At 33.1% G+C, this 14586-nt stretch overlaps 1 protein-coding gene across 1 annotated transcript in view; it reads left to right on the forward strand.

The window, feature by feature from the left end:
- LOC106069055 (TPR and ankyrin repeat-containing protein 1-like) overlaps positions 1–14586 on the forward strand; it is a 71059-nt gene that overhangs the window by 34029 nt on the left and 22444 nt on the right. The window contains exons 27-43 of the mRNA XM_056016083.1: positions 105–142; positions 800–968; positions 1926–2036; positions 2441–2616; positions 3801–4091; positions 5309–5539; positions 6439–6649; positions 6882–7030; positions 7720–7848; positions 8502–8715; positions 9621–9751; positions 9884–10138; positions 10534–10773; positions 10954–11134; positions 12273–12478; positions 13164–13263; positions 13708–13935. Coding sequence (XP_055872058.1) covers positions 105–142; positions 800–968; positions 1926–2036; positions 2441–2616; positions 3801–4091; positions 5309–5539; positions 6439–6649; positions 6882–7030; positions 7720–7848; positions 8502–8715; positions 9621–9751; positions 9884–10138; positions 10534–10773; positions 10954–11134; positions 12273–12478; positions 13164–13263; positions 13708–13935 — 3060 coding nt within the window. The remainder of the gene's footprint in view (positions 1–104; positions 143–799; positions 969–1925; positions 2037–2440; positions 2617–3800; positions 4092–5308; positions 5540–6438; positions 6650–6881; positions 7031–7719; positions 7849–8501; positions 8716–9620; positions 9752–9883; positions 10139–10533; positions 10774–10953; positions 11135–12272; positions 12479–13163; positions 13264–13707; positions 13936–14586) is intronic.

The raw sequence follows: 14586 nt of genomic DNA on the forward strand, positions 1-14586 counted from the left end.
ATGTCAACTGAGTCCAACATTATCCCAATATTAAAATGTATCACCTTGGTTAGAACTGTTGTTAATACTACAATGTTCTTTGTTGTAATGTTTTTATTCCTCAGACCATCCAGTGACTGATGGAACCAAAAATGTCTATCATGTAAGTAATTTTCTTTGATATCTAAGACAAACTGTTCAAAGTTTGTGCTTGAACTTTTTAGTCATTAGTTCAAGGCTAACCTATGAGTGACTGAGAATGACCTGGGAGTGTTAATTTTTTATCTAATGTCTTCCATTTTCAACGTGTCCAGAACACAGAAAACTAATTTGATAAATCAAACTTGAACTGTTTCTTTCTTATTTTAGGAAATATTTCCCTATTAGATCATTACTACTGCAATTTTTATTTTCATAAAGAATTTAATTTATTTTTCCAATGCATTTAAAGTAAAACCCTAACAAAAAGGTTTCACTATTTTCTTTAAAGTAGAAAATGCTGTAAACTTTAAAAGATAAGTTAGACAATTTTAATGTTGTGACTTTTATCCTGTTTAGTGATGCAAAGTATTTGATTCGGAGATGCAGTCTGATATAAGTATTTAATAAAAGGTTTTGTTAAAACCAAAAGTCTGCAAGTCTTTGTTTCTTGTATTATTAGCCCAAGGGTTAAAATGTTTTTTTCAATAAGATTTGTCCTTAGGTAGCTCTTTGCAGTTAAAAAAATTTTTTTAGTTTTTTTTTAGAAAACTCTTTTCTAGTGACACTATTGTATATTTGACGGGTCAAGAGAATAATGTTGCCTGTTGTATTTCATCAGAAGTACAGAGAGGAAGTGGCAGAAATTCTGAAAGAAATCCCTGATGTCTTCATTGATTACCTGAAACCAGAGGAAGAAAATGATAAGCAGTCTGAGGAGGAAGAATCTGAAGAGGAAGAAGAAGAAGACACAGATAGTTATGCTGATGAGTCAAGAATAGAGTTTGAAGGTGAGCTGAACTAGTATCTTCATAAGTTTTGTGTAATGCACTTTGACGCTATGTCACAGGTCAAATAGTGACATAGTAAATAATTGAATTTCATTAGAACTAAATCATGAAAGAAATGAATTGTTTTGTGAGCTATAAACACATGACTGGATATAAGTTAACATGTAGCTTTCAGAGAAGCAAGTCATAATTTCATACAAGTCAACATGTAGGACCTATTGTGTTTTAAGACCTAGTGAATTTAATTGATTTTAGTGATTTCAGATAATTAGGACATTCATTTGTTTTCTAAGCTCAGCATATTTGAATATTTTTTTACTTGTTTGAAATGGAATGAAAGTATTTATTAATATATTATGAATTTGAAACTATGGAATATTATTGATTTTGTAAAGAAGTATGAAGGAACTTTGAGTATAGAATACAATACAACCTTCCTCTTCTTTTTTCTTCTTCATTATCATTATTATATTGGAGGGTTCAGATGATGAGTCAAATAGCTGATATGAAATGTGCACTAGTTTCCAGATCAGGCAACTCTTCTATAGAGGTGTTTTGGGGTCAGTGGCTTATTAGGGCCTTTCAATGGAAAATACAGCTTTGAAGGACATGGTCCGCATTCTGTGGAGATCACTGGGTTGAATTTCACTAAGTATTGATTTTCATCTTCATGGAACATGTCTCATTCTGTTGTATCTGGTTCTGAAGTGAAAAATGATAGGTTGGTCATTCCTTTTGAAAGGCTACGTTGACTTGTGTAAAATTAGGGCCTTCTAACATTGTGTTGACGGATTTCAAGTTGTCACTTTTACAGTAACTTTTGTCATGTGATAATTAACCAACTCGTTCTTTTCATAATTTATTTCTAACAGAATTCAAGTATTTACAATAATGTAGCAAAGCAATAGTTTGCTCATGAATTTATGAATTTTTTACAAATGTTACTTCTCTAATCAGATGACAATATGGATGAAGACAATACCAATCTTGTTTCTGGTGAAGAGGAGAGTGAGTTGAATTTTGATGTCAAAGCCTTTGACAACATGGCTTGGGATGTGGAGTGTACAGGTCAGGAAGATTACTTTTTTTATTTTAGGTCAGGGAGATTTATTTATGTTTTTGTTGTTTCAAATGTTTTAGCCACTTTTAGGCTTTTCAATCTTTTAATTGTACATTTTCAGTTATATTATACAAGACTGAGAAAAAAAATTTTTTTCTTATGCTTAAATAATGTTAGGGTCGTTTTGTGAACTAATGTAGAACAAATGTAGAATTATTCTAAGCTGTATTAAAACACTAGGTAAACAAATAAAAAAAATGTTTTCCTTTTAAATGACAATTCCTCCTTAATACAGCTGACCTACCTTTGTAAAAGGGATTATTTTGCTCTTAATAACTAATGAATGATACATTAAAAAAAATGGAACATTTATTATTTCCTGACAACAATTTCTTTGCCTTTTGTTTGAAAGAGGATGTGTGGAACATGCTAAGAAGCAGAAGAGAAAAGCGTGCACCTAATGAAGAAACCACTGAGGACAATCCACAGAAAAAATCAAAGAAAGAAAAGATACCCATCTTTGTCAAGAAGATTATTGTCAAATATATCTATCAGCTTGCTAAAGGGGATTGGAGACTACATCTGCAGGTTTTTGTTCTTATAGATTTTAGACCAGCTATATATTTACTTTTTTGTTGTATAACTATACTTTGGTGTATAAACATACTTTGGTCTACTTGTGATGGACTTTAATAACAATGTGCTTCATATACCAAAATTTAAAAAAAATATATAGGACAGCTCTTAACACTTGTCTTCAGTGACTCTCTAAATTGCTCTATTTAAGAACAATATTTTATAAATATAACTAGATGTTATTAATAGATTGTTTAAATTTCTTTTGTATTGATTGATAAAATTGTTGCTTGATAAAAAAAAAGTATATTTTAAGAAAATGATAAGAAATAATAAAAAGATCAACATTTATTAAAATTAAGAACAGTCTTCATCCATAAAATGTACCTAATTATTATATCTATTTGGAATAACATTCAAAATGATCAGAATATATTAATTGTGGCTCCTAAGTTGAAGGAAGAGTGACGTTTTTTTTACTTGACAATGAAGGTCCAGCTCAGACCTAAATGAATTTTAATTTACTAACTGTACAACAAAAACATCTTCAAACCTAAGTACCTTTTACATTTTTAGACAGAAAAGTTGAGTAGTAAATGGAGCAGGATATAATCAAATGTATTAAATATATTTAATGAAAGGAAAGAAGAATTATAGCCTCAGTTAAAATAATGCATTGTTAGGGATTTTAAAAATATTATCAACAATGTTTCAAAAAATGTTGGATCTCTAAAAAAAAAATTTTGAAAAACACAATAAAAGCAGCCAATGGAGTTGAAACTAGGGAAATAGTGGATCAGTAAGGCTGACATCGCAATATCCCTTTTAATAGTTAGATTTAGATTCCAGTCAAAGTCTTACTGGAAAATGATCAGAGTGTGCTCGCATGTTCATTTGTGCATGGCATTAATCAAATACTACAACGATCAATGGATTAATTTTTAGGTTCACCATTTCTAACAATACTAGATAGTCAGGAATTAGGTCTAGATAGCTACATCTAATAGAAACCTTTCTTAATATAGGTTATATCTAAAAAAAATATGTTAAAACTTTGTTCCGAAGCTATTGATATAGTATTGTCCAATTTAGGTCTGTTTACCAGACATTTTATAGAGGTAAAGGATTCTTTTTTCATATAAAAATTTAAAATTCAATTTTTATATAGCATTTAATTTTTTTTAATGATTTTTCAGCGTCGTGTGAAAGGCATTCCTGACACTCTTCAGCTTTTCAAGATCAAATTACCTCTTGGTATTTGCCTTTTGTGGGAGTTGGCTGTTGCATTTTCTCCACGGCTCAGTGAAACAGCAGAAAACCTTTTAGCAATGGAGCCTGGAGTTGAGGAGGATGTAGCCTTGAGTAAAGGGCGTGTCTACTCTGAGCTGATACGTGTTTGGAATGTGGTATTGAAGAGTTCTGATGTTGAGCACTTTGTACGCAAAATTGTACGCTCACACCAGAGGGGCAAAGAATGTATTATACAGGTATGTGGCTTATACTTTTTTTGTTCTCCAGTCCTTGTAATCATTCATTGTTTTTCCAAGTATGGGGTGTATGGGCACAGTTTGTTGTTTTTGATGGAGGGGGATTCAGAGTCTGAGAGTTGAAAAGAAAAAAAAGAAATCAAATAATCGTTAGAAATTATGGCTGTGATGGCTGCCTGGTCGTGAGGTTTGCGCGCTGGACTGTCGTTCGGATTTATCGATGGTCGAGGGTTCAAATCCTTGCCCGCTCCCATCCCTCGTCGTCCTGCGGGAGGTTTGGACTAGGAAGTAAACTATCTTCAACTCTGAAGGAACATCCGAAACATGTAAAACATTTTACAAACAAACAAAAAGTTTTAAGAAATCCTTTATTTCACTGTTGGAAAGGGGGTGTTTTAAGGTCATTGAGTTCTCCCAGAAGCATATGGGACCCCAGTTCATCAAGTGCTGGTTGTGTGTCTTCTTTTTTTTATATTTATTCTGTTGTGTGTCTGTTTTTGTGTTTGTGACTAGATTGTTATTGTTATATAGTACCAGTTGTTATTCTGAGATGGACAATTGTAGAGTCATACTAAATTTCTATTGGTTTGGACCAATTAAATTACCTTATCTCACTAAAATCTTAAAAATTTGAAATGGTTATAACTCAGCCGACTTATGGGACAAATTTCGTTATGCATTTAAAAAAATGTATGTGGCATGTAGGTGCTTAAAGTGGTTTGAGAGGTCAATTTGTTACGCATCAGTATTCGCCAATTACTTTGTTTCATCCCTTGTGAGCTAAATTGAAAACACAGTGCCACTACCATAATTTTGATGTTGAGCTTTTTGCTAATTATTATTTTTATAATGTTTATTAGACTAATTAGTTTTGCTTCCTACAGATCAATAGTGATACAGAAAGAAAGCTATGTCACACCCTAGAAACATTTTTAATGACCTAAATTAATTGGGACATTTTATAGTCAAAACATTAGTCTTAATATGAATAGTTATTCTACAGACATGTTTACTTTTGAAAAAATTATACAAATAACAAAAGATTATATATCAAACTGGTTAATAAATAACTCTGAAATAGGCTAAAAGGCAACTTAAGATTTCTGTAGACATACTGAATAGTTGAAATTTGACTTACAAAATGAAGATGCTAAATTAGAAGTAATCTCAACCTGATTTATCACATTATGTATTAATTTGCTGTTTTAATTTTGCAGAAAAAACTGATAGGCCTAAACAGCACTGACACTCCCCAGACCTCAACATGTGATCGCTTCCCTTCACTTTACATAGAAACCAGCTCATCTAGGTCAGACATCTCTGAAACCCAATTTGAGAAGAGTTACTTCCCACCAGCCAGTGCCCATAGAAATGAGTTTCACATCTTGAAGTTCTACTCCTTCTCTTCCACTCTTGTGTCTGCAGTCCTGAGCAGTGCTGAGACTAAGGTGTGTTGACTACTTATCTAATCACTTAGTGTTCTAATTAAGACTTTATGGAGGATATGTTCTTCGTCTAGCAAGCATTGGCCTAAAATGTAAAAATTTTATTGCTTGATTTGCTAATGTTTCATTAATTCAATTGTAAGCCTATTTTATAAAGTTTTCTTTATAAAGTTTTTTCAACCTCCTTTGTAAGACTTTGTCCTTCTTTCTGTCCTCCTTTGGACATGCAAGTATCTGGTAACCCTACCTTTAATCATATTAACCTTTAGTATTCTATGCATTTGTTGTCTACAGTGTAGAGTCTTACATTATGTTGAACTTGTGTATGGTCTGTGCATTGACTAAAATCTTAACTAATAAAGTACAGACTTTACTTCTGTTTAACTCATTAAGTACAGACTTTACTTCTGTTTAACTCATTAAGTACAGACTTTACTTCTGTTTAAATCATTAAGTACAGACTTTACTTCTGTTTAACTCATTAAGTACAGACTTTACTTCTGTTTAACTCATTAAGTACAAACTTTACTTCTTAACAGAAGATAATTACATCCTACATGTATATACATGTGTCAATCGTGTCATGCATGTTAATTTAAACTATTCAGTCATTAGTTTTCCTGATTGATTGAGGCAACCCATTTCATGCTCTAATGGTATTAGGAAAGATGGAACACTTATATGAATTAGTCTTAGTACATATGAAATAGGAGATATGAATTTATCTTTGTTCCTTTTCCCCCTAGACCATTCAGTACTAAAATGCATTGATTTGTGATATTTGTGACTGCACTGTACTTGATTGTAATTTGTACAACTTAAGCCATAAGTCAGCATGTCTTTATAAGAGAAGTCAATTGTAAACATATTTACTTGTTTCTATTTGTTCTTTTAAATTTCAGATTGATTTTCCATTTCGGGTGACAGACATAGAACATGCTATAATCAGTCTGGACTCCAACACTCCTCTATTGTTGCTGGGTCGCAGCGGTACAGGCAAGACCACCTGCTGCCTGTATAGATTATGGGGGATGTTCTTGTGTTACTGGGAGCAGGCTATGAAATTTAATTCTCCTCTCCTTCCAAGGAAACTTCCAGAATTTTTGGAACATGGTGAGACAGTTTTTTTTTAATTTGTTTATCTAAATTGGAAAAATATTACCAGCCTTTGCTTGTTAGAGGGGCTTTTGTTTTGTTTTTTTCACTGTCCTTCTGTCTATATTTAGATATCAAAAGCACAGAACTCTATTAAAAATGTGAATTCACTGATTTCTAAAATCTACATCTCAAACCCTTTTTTTATTTTGAATTGTTTCTCAATAAATTCTATTTAAAATGTGCACAGAGAATGTTGAAGGGGATGAAGCTGTTTCCAAGGAAACCAAAACAGATCAAGGTGATTTGGCTGACTCATGTTCGTTGGTTGATGAACTAGATGAAGACGATGAGACAGAGGAAGGGGATAATGACATCCTGTATGAGCACCTGCACCAGGTGAGTTCACTATTATAAATAGAATTATGACCTCCAACTGTGGATAAGATACAAGGCCCATACTGGTTAGTCTTTCTTCATTAGCCTAAACATTTAATTATTGGTCAGTTTGAATTTGAGTTGTATTTTTAGACAGTACAGAAAAAGAAGTACTCCATGTACTGCTGTCACAACTACTCCATGTACTGCACAAAATTTGGAAATTGCAGGTTCAAAAATGTCTTTTTGTATTCATACTTCATCATTGGGCTTGGTGGCCGAGTGGTTAAATGCTTGGGTTCCAGGTTCAATTCTTGGTGAAAACAAGGAAATTTTAATTTCAGGATTTTTTGGACGCCATGAGTTTACCTAACTCTGATGTGTATCTGACATTAGTAGGAAAAAGTAGAGGCCACATGAGACCCTCTGTCCTACAGATCGCAAAATCTGAAAGGGGTACTTGAGACCTTTTTTCTGAATACCTCATTGACTGCTTTCACCTGTAGTCTATTTTTAAACATTGCTATCAATTAATTGCCTTTAAAAAATGAAAAGCCATAAAATTTATATTTTAAAAAATTATAGCTATTGGGCCGAAAAAGTGAAGGAGGTTTTTGTTAGATCCTCTTTAAAAAAAAAGGTTTTAAAAATTCGTTCATTGAAGTGTTTTTTAAGTTGTATCTGTAATATATTTTTCTCTTTCTGTTTAGCTGTTTGTCACTAAAAATCCAGTTCTATGTACTGAAGTGGAGAAGAATTTTCTCAAACTGCGCCATGCTTCAACTATTTTACACATGCACAACACTGCCCCCAACAAGGTTTTGCCCAACACACTACAGGTAAAGTTATGTTGTATGTGTACTGTGTACTGCATCTTAGATGCTCTCTTAGTATTTTTTAAATTATAATTTTACCAGTTAGTATTGTGTCGTCATGGCCTGTACCTACATATGATCAATGCTCTTTTGACAGAGAAAAATTCAAAGTAGTTTAGAGTTATTAATTAACAAGCCTTTTATTTTGCTATAGCTTAAAAAAAAACAACAGATAAGTTTAGGTAATGCTCTCTTATATACTCAGTGGTTTGTGGGGGACCTGAGCAAAACCAATCATTATAATGATTGATCTGAGGGGGGAAGTGATGTAAAGTTCAATTTTTTTAAAGTGGTCATGGTATTTTATGTGACCAGCAAAACACCTAGTGTCTTTCATTTCCAAACTAAATATTAATTTTTCATTACACTCTGGTGGCCTTGCACACAGTATAAAAACTGGATTTAAAAATCTCAGCTTTCTCTTTGTGATATGATGATTAGTTCAATGATACAGCAATTTATCAGAAATAATTTTTCATAATATGGGAAAATTATAATTTTGGGGGGGGGGGTTTCATTGTTAATTTTCTTTTTCCCGTATTTTTTTTTTAAACAAAATTACAAAATATACAATTTAGTCTCAAAATTAATGGAATTAAAAAATTTTCAATCTCCAGGAAGTGGATGATGTGTGTTTCCCCTTGTTTCTAACTTCAAGGCAACTCCTACTGATGCTGGATGCCTCTATTGATGGAGAGCCCTTCTTCCCTAGAAATGAAGACCTAGCTCTCAAAGTAGCAATACCAGGTTGGGGCACACAGGAAGACATTTTCAACATTGCCCCTCTCATCCATGAATTTTTTGACAGTTCAGATGAAGATGATGATGAAGGTAATTATAGTCAAATATAAGTCTGTTACAAGTGAAGTTATTCAGACTTGATGTGGTAATCTCATAGTTACTATCTTTTGTTAACTAAAAAATACACTTAATAACCATAAACAACGCCAACACTGTAACGCCAGATTTTTTAGAGAATTTATTTACACACTTCGTTAACACACGTGACACATAACATTCCAACATTCACTCCCTTAGTAAAGTGGAATCATTCAAGATACTCAAATAAACAATGTCAACATCTTTTTACTGCTGGTATTATTAATTACTTTTATTCTACCAAAGCTATGTTAGCCTTAGAAACTTAGGTGAATATTTTAAAATCTAAAACTATGAGTTGTTTAGAACAAAAATTCTAATGTGAAAGTAAATACTGAAACATTGAATGAAGCCTACATTATAAATTTATAAAGGCGGCACTGAAGACCAAATATTTTATTAGAAAAAATAATGAATGAAATATAATGAAATAAAAAGCTGCATTGACCCTCAATACAGTAAGTTCACCTAGCAGTGCTAAGCAATAAAACATCTTTGATCCAAGGCATTTTGTTAATTGTATGTGGACAAAAATATATAAAGAACAGTATTTTTCTAATCAATTTTCAGTGCAAGTTATTTACATTTAAGATTGTAGAGCAGATATAGTTTGAAATATCAAGTTAACATTTTGATTACAAGTCTAAATGGTACAATTTTTATGTTATTTTAATATCTTATTTATCAATTAAAACATATGACAAAATAGAAGAGATTTTAACATAAGTGATTGCCCATTCTCCATGATTGTATTTCTGTGCTTTGGTTTCAATCAAATAACTTTCATCCTACATTTTACTTGTTATAAATGTTATATAGAAATTAAATTCTTAAAGTAAATGAAATGTTTCTTATAGAGTTGCCAAAAAAAGCAAAAAACCCTCATGCGCATGGTACCAGAGGTCAGGTTAAAGTTGACCCCAGAAGAGAGTGCACCTATGAAGTATTTGCTTTTCAAGTGTGGCCAAAAGTTGCCAAAAAAGTCCAGGTAAGCTTTCTGCCAACCTTACTACATTTGTGAGTTTTGTCCATTCTATTATTTTTTTTGCCAATGGATTGTCATGACTAAAAATGAAATCAGATAAAATTTGAAATTGTAACTTTAAAACATTTGTTTCAGCTGGACTGTCACGCATCTCTGGCCTGGACAGAAATTATGTCTTTTATAAAAGGTTCCTATGAAGCCTTGAATACTGAGAACGGCTACTTGAACAAGACTCAGTATCTGGACCTGGGTCGCAAAAGAGCACCTAACTTTAGTGGAGACAGGGCCAAGATCTATGAGGCATTCCTGCTTTTTAACAATTACAAGCAACAGCACTTTTTGTTTGATGAGGCTGACCTAGTGTTTAAACTTTACACACGTCTGAGAACAGTGAGTGATTCTGTTCAATTAAGCAACTGATGTTGTTGCATTCATGTATGTTTTGTTAAGTCTCTGCCAAAAGTTGAAAAGTCTAAATAGGCCACAATGTTTTTTTAAGATCTTGTAAAGGAAGTGTTTTAATGTAATTTAAGACATTTTTATGTTCTACACAATAGAATTTTTTATACTTTTTACATCAGTTGTATGAATTCATATATTCTTTAAACAAAATAGTCACAACTTGTTTGGAGAGCTGTGTATTGTCTCCTAATGAGTACAAGATACCCTCTGGTCAAAATCAACTGGATTTTCTCTAACCCTAGGCCTTAGGACATGTACTTAATTTAGGGATGACTGTTTGTAATTAAGTTAATTTGTGTTAATACTTTCTTAAATCTTTCCAGATGACCTACATTCCATGGACACTTCATGAGATCTATGTTGACGAGACTCAGGATTTCACCCAGGCAGAGTTAGCCCTCTTGGTCTCCCTTGGCCATGACCCAAACAAAATGTTTCTGACTGGGGATACTGCTCAGAGCATCATGCGTGGCATCTCATTCCGTTTTATAGATCTGAAATCTTTGTTTTACTATGCAAAAGAATCTGCCAGGGAAAATGAGAAATACCTGGCTTCCATTAAGGTAAACACCATTTTCAAACACCTTTTTTTTAATTGAATTTTCTTTTTCCATATTAGTAAATGTTAACATATTGTAATATATCATTTAACATTTAGGGTCCTCTTACCTAGCTTTGATTGTTAAGCTATAGATATAATGTAAAATTTTTTAATTTTATTAGGAACATATATTTTATTACAGGTGCCACAAAAAGTTCATCAGCTCAGATACAACTATCGTTCTCATACTGGAATTCTCTCTCTTGCCTCATCGGTCTTGGATATTCTGATAGAATTCTTCCCAGAGTCGTTTGACCCCCTGAAAAAAGACCAAGGGATGTTTGCTGGACCGAAACCTGTGGTGATAGAATCTTGTAGTCCAGGCAAGTACTAGGCAGTCATTAAGAATTAATGTTTTAAAATTTTCCATTGCTCAACTATCTCTTACAGACCGACTACATAGCTTACATTAAATCTTGAAGTTTTAATTGGAAGTTTGTTATCGCATGGACAATAGAACTAAGTATTCTAGATTTTAGGGGATTGGGGGTGTAACTCTGATGTGGAGTTTTATGAGTGTGTAGTCTCTCGACCTTGTGTTATATTAATAGACATGGTCTCTCTTCTTCTGGGTTACTTCTAGCGCGACTAACTTATTTATGAGACATAACTCACTAAATACACTGAATGAAAGCAGGTGGTAGCAGACGACATCTTTATTATAATAAATATATATCTTGGCTAATCTAGCCACAAAGGCACAAATATCAATATCATAAAATATAAGTACATCTCCATGTTCAGAACGAAATAAACTTCACAAAGTACATATTGCAGCTGAGAAATTACATAGACATCCTTACTCTACAAAGGCCAAAAGATTACTGAGGTTTTCACCTCATGGTCAGTTACAGACCGATACATTTTTTCATGATAAAAGTACGAGATAATTAATTGACTATAAAATCACTTCATGTCACAGTGAGTCTCAAACGAGTCTGTGACAGGGGGACAGTGGTGTGTCTCTGGGAGTTGAAGTTCATCCTCTTGGGGTATTTTAAAAACTGCTTATGTTGGAGCCTCCATCTTCTCCTGGCCTTTCTCTAAATGCTTGACTGGTATTGAGCTCTGCTGTTGGGTATTTAGGGGAAGCGCTCAAATGTCAGACATGAGTCTTTCAGGCTTGTCTGGTTTAGGGATTGTGTCTGTCGTGGATTAGAACTAATGTTGGAATTGATCGGCCACCAACCTGGAGACAATTTTTTAAAATGCTAGGCTCTAAACTGCTGGTATCTGTATTGAAAAAGCCCTACTCCCTTTTCCTGGATTAAACCCTGTTGATCAAGATTTTGACTCATTCTTCCAGCTACTTATAGTGAGGTGTTTTTATTATAAGAAGGTAGTTCTTAATATTTGTTTGCTTAGTATCAGGCCTTATGGAGTGTTAATTTCTTTTTCATTGTTCTATTCCCATCGTTCAAACCCTTCACTGAACATCCAATTTTTTCATGCTTAATGCAGGTGACCTGGCCTTGCTACTCACTGGCAACAGAAGAAAGACATCCCACATTGAGTTTGGTGCTCACCAGGCCATTCTTGTTGTGAATGAAGGAGCCAAGGAAAAAATACCTGAAGAGCTGAGGACTGGCATTGTGCTGACAATCTATGAATCTAAAGGTCTGGAGTTTGATGACATCTTGATATATAACTTTTTCAAAGACTCTCAGGTTTGTTCACATTTTTGTGTGCAATTATCAATTTAACTTTGACTAGATGATTTGGAATTTTTTACTAGAAACATATTTATTTTATTTTAACTAAATTGGGATGAGATTTAAACCACTTGGCTACCTATCAAGAGGGCACGATGTTGATACTCAACTCAAGCTGAGTTGTGTTTGCTGGTCACAGGAACCTTTTCCCAGATACCCCCTCCCCCACTGGTCCATAAAAGAGATTGGACCATAGCACACTGAGCTTGCTATAAGCCTGAAAATTGCAATAAACAAAAGCAATTTTAAAAAAGCTTCAAATGAAAAATCTAAGATTAATAAAAAAAAAAAAATAAAGCTTTTTAAAAAATATTCAAGGGCCTCATAAAAGTTGGATGGAGATGAAAAGCTTGACACTAAACAGATGGTCTATTGTAGTGAAACCGAATTTCATTTGTTTGAACCAATAAAATTATCTTATCCCATCTTATCTTATGGTCTAGAAAAATTGGAGTGAAAAAACATTTGTGTGTGTTCTTTATCTTGTACAATAGGAAATATTACATGGTCAATCTTTAAGAGGAAATAAATGCTTTTTTTTTTTTTTTTTTTTTTTTTTATTATCAATATACCAGTATCAATTTATAATTAGAAACAGATTTAATCTTTTTTTTTTTTTTTTTAATTCATTTTTTTAAAGGCTAATAAAGAATGGAGAGTAGTGACAACATTTCTAGAAAATCTGGTCACCAGAGTTGAACATGAGGATGACACTAGAAACTTGGTAGAGATCAAAACAGGTCAATAGTTTTTTGAGAAGTCAATGTCATTATTTATATTCTTCTTGAAATAATTTTTACAATTGAAAGCAGAGGCTTAGTTGTACCTATATTCTTTTATAGCACTTTAAGTTTGGAGTATGTATATAAGGCTACTGAGATGAAAATGATTTGTTCAGGTCTTGAAAGGTTATAGATGTTTTGAGGAAATTAGAAGGAATTAGGTCTGAGAGAGGGTCATAACACCTTTAGCCATGGTGCAGTCAAAATGTCATTTCATTTACCCCACATTCATGAAAATGATCTGTAGAAGAACTGCATTAAAGAGCAGAATTTTTAAAGAGTAGGGCTTTCTATAAGATTAATTGTTCTACTAATATTTAGAATTAGCAAAATTTTTCCAGAAGAAATTTTGAAATTTGCATTTGGCAAACAGTTGTCCATTGTATTTTTTTTTTCAAATAGATCTGCTAAGCCAGACTAATAGACCAAGAGCTTTGGCCTTTGACCCCAACCAACACAAACTTCTCAACTCTGAGTTGAAACACTTGTACACAGCCTTGACCCGAGCCCGGGTCAATGTGTGGATATTTGATGAAGATGAAGAGAAGAGAGCACCGATGTTTGAATATTTCAAGGCCCTGAATCTAGTGAAGTGCATGGAAGTAGGAGACTCTGAGAACATTACAGAGGGTGAGTGTTTCAATAGTAAATAACAAAATAGGATTCTTAAGAAATGGAGGTTGAAAAAAAAATTGTTAGTTGAATGCTTCTTAAATCATCAATGAAGGAATAGGTTTGAATTATTCTCAATTCTTATTAAGATTTTATAATTATCTTGAGTCTTTGTAGCCTAAATGGTTAATGTTTTTGAATCGCCAATGTTTGTACATGTTAATATTGACTTCAAGGACCATTAACAGCATTACTTATTGTGCTGTTATGAATATGATTTTAACTGTCATCATCATCATCTGTCCTTTGTGTTTTTCTCATGAAACATAGGGCTACTATGCTAGGGCACCGTCCTCTCAGTTTTATCTAGTAAACTGCATTGCCATGTTGTTTTTGGTCTTCCTTGGCATCTTGTGCCATTGGGGTTCCTATTTACGGCTTGCCTAGCTCGTTTGTTGGCATATTTTCTGAAGGTGGGACCAGTCCATCTCTACTTTTCAAGATCTGCACCACTATAGTTCTCTGTCTGCACATCTCCCAGAGCTTAACCAACTTTAATATAACTCTTTATTTCATGTTGACAAAACTAAGACTTCCCTCTATTGCCTTTTTATTCTTCTAATATCTATAATTGTTGCCACTTGCACTTAATGAAGATTTGTCATCATT

This window comes from Biomphalaria glabrata, chromosome 17 (genome assembly GCF_947242115.1).
Source record: "Biomphalaria glabrata chromosome 17, xgBioGlab47.1, whole genome shotgun sequence".
In the NCBI taxonomy this organism is placed as follows: domain Eukaryota; kingdom Metazoa; phylum Mollusca; class Gastropoda; family Planorbidae; genus Biomphalaria; species Biomphalaria glabrata.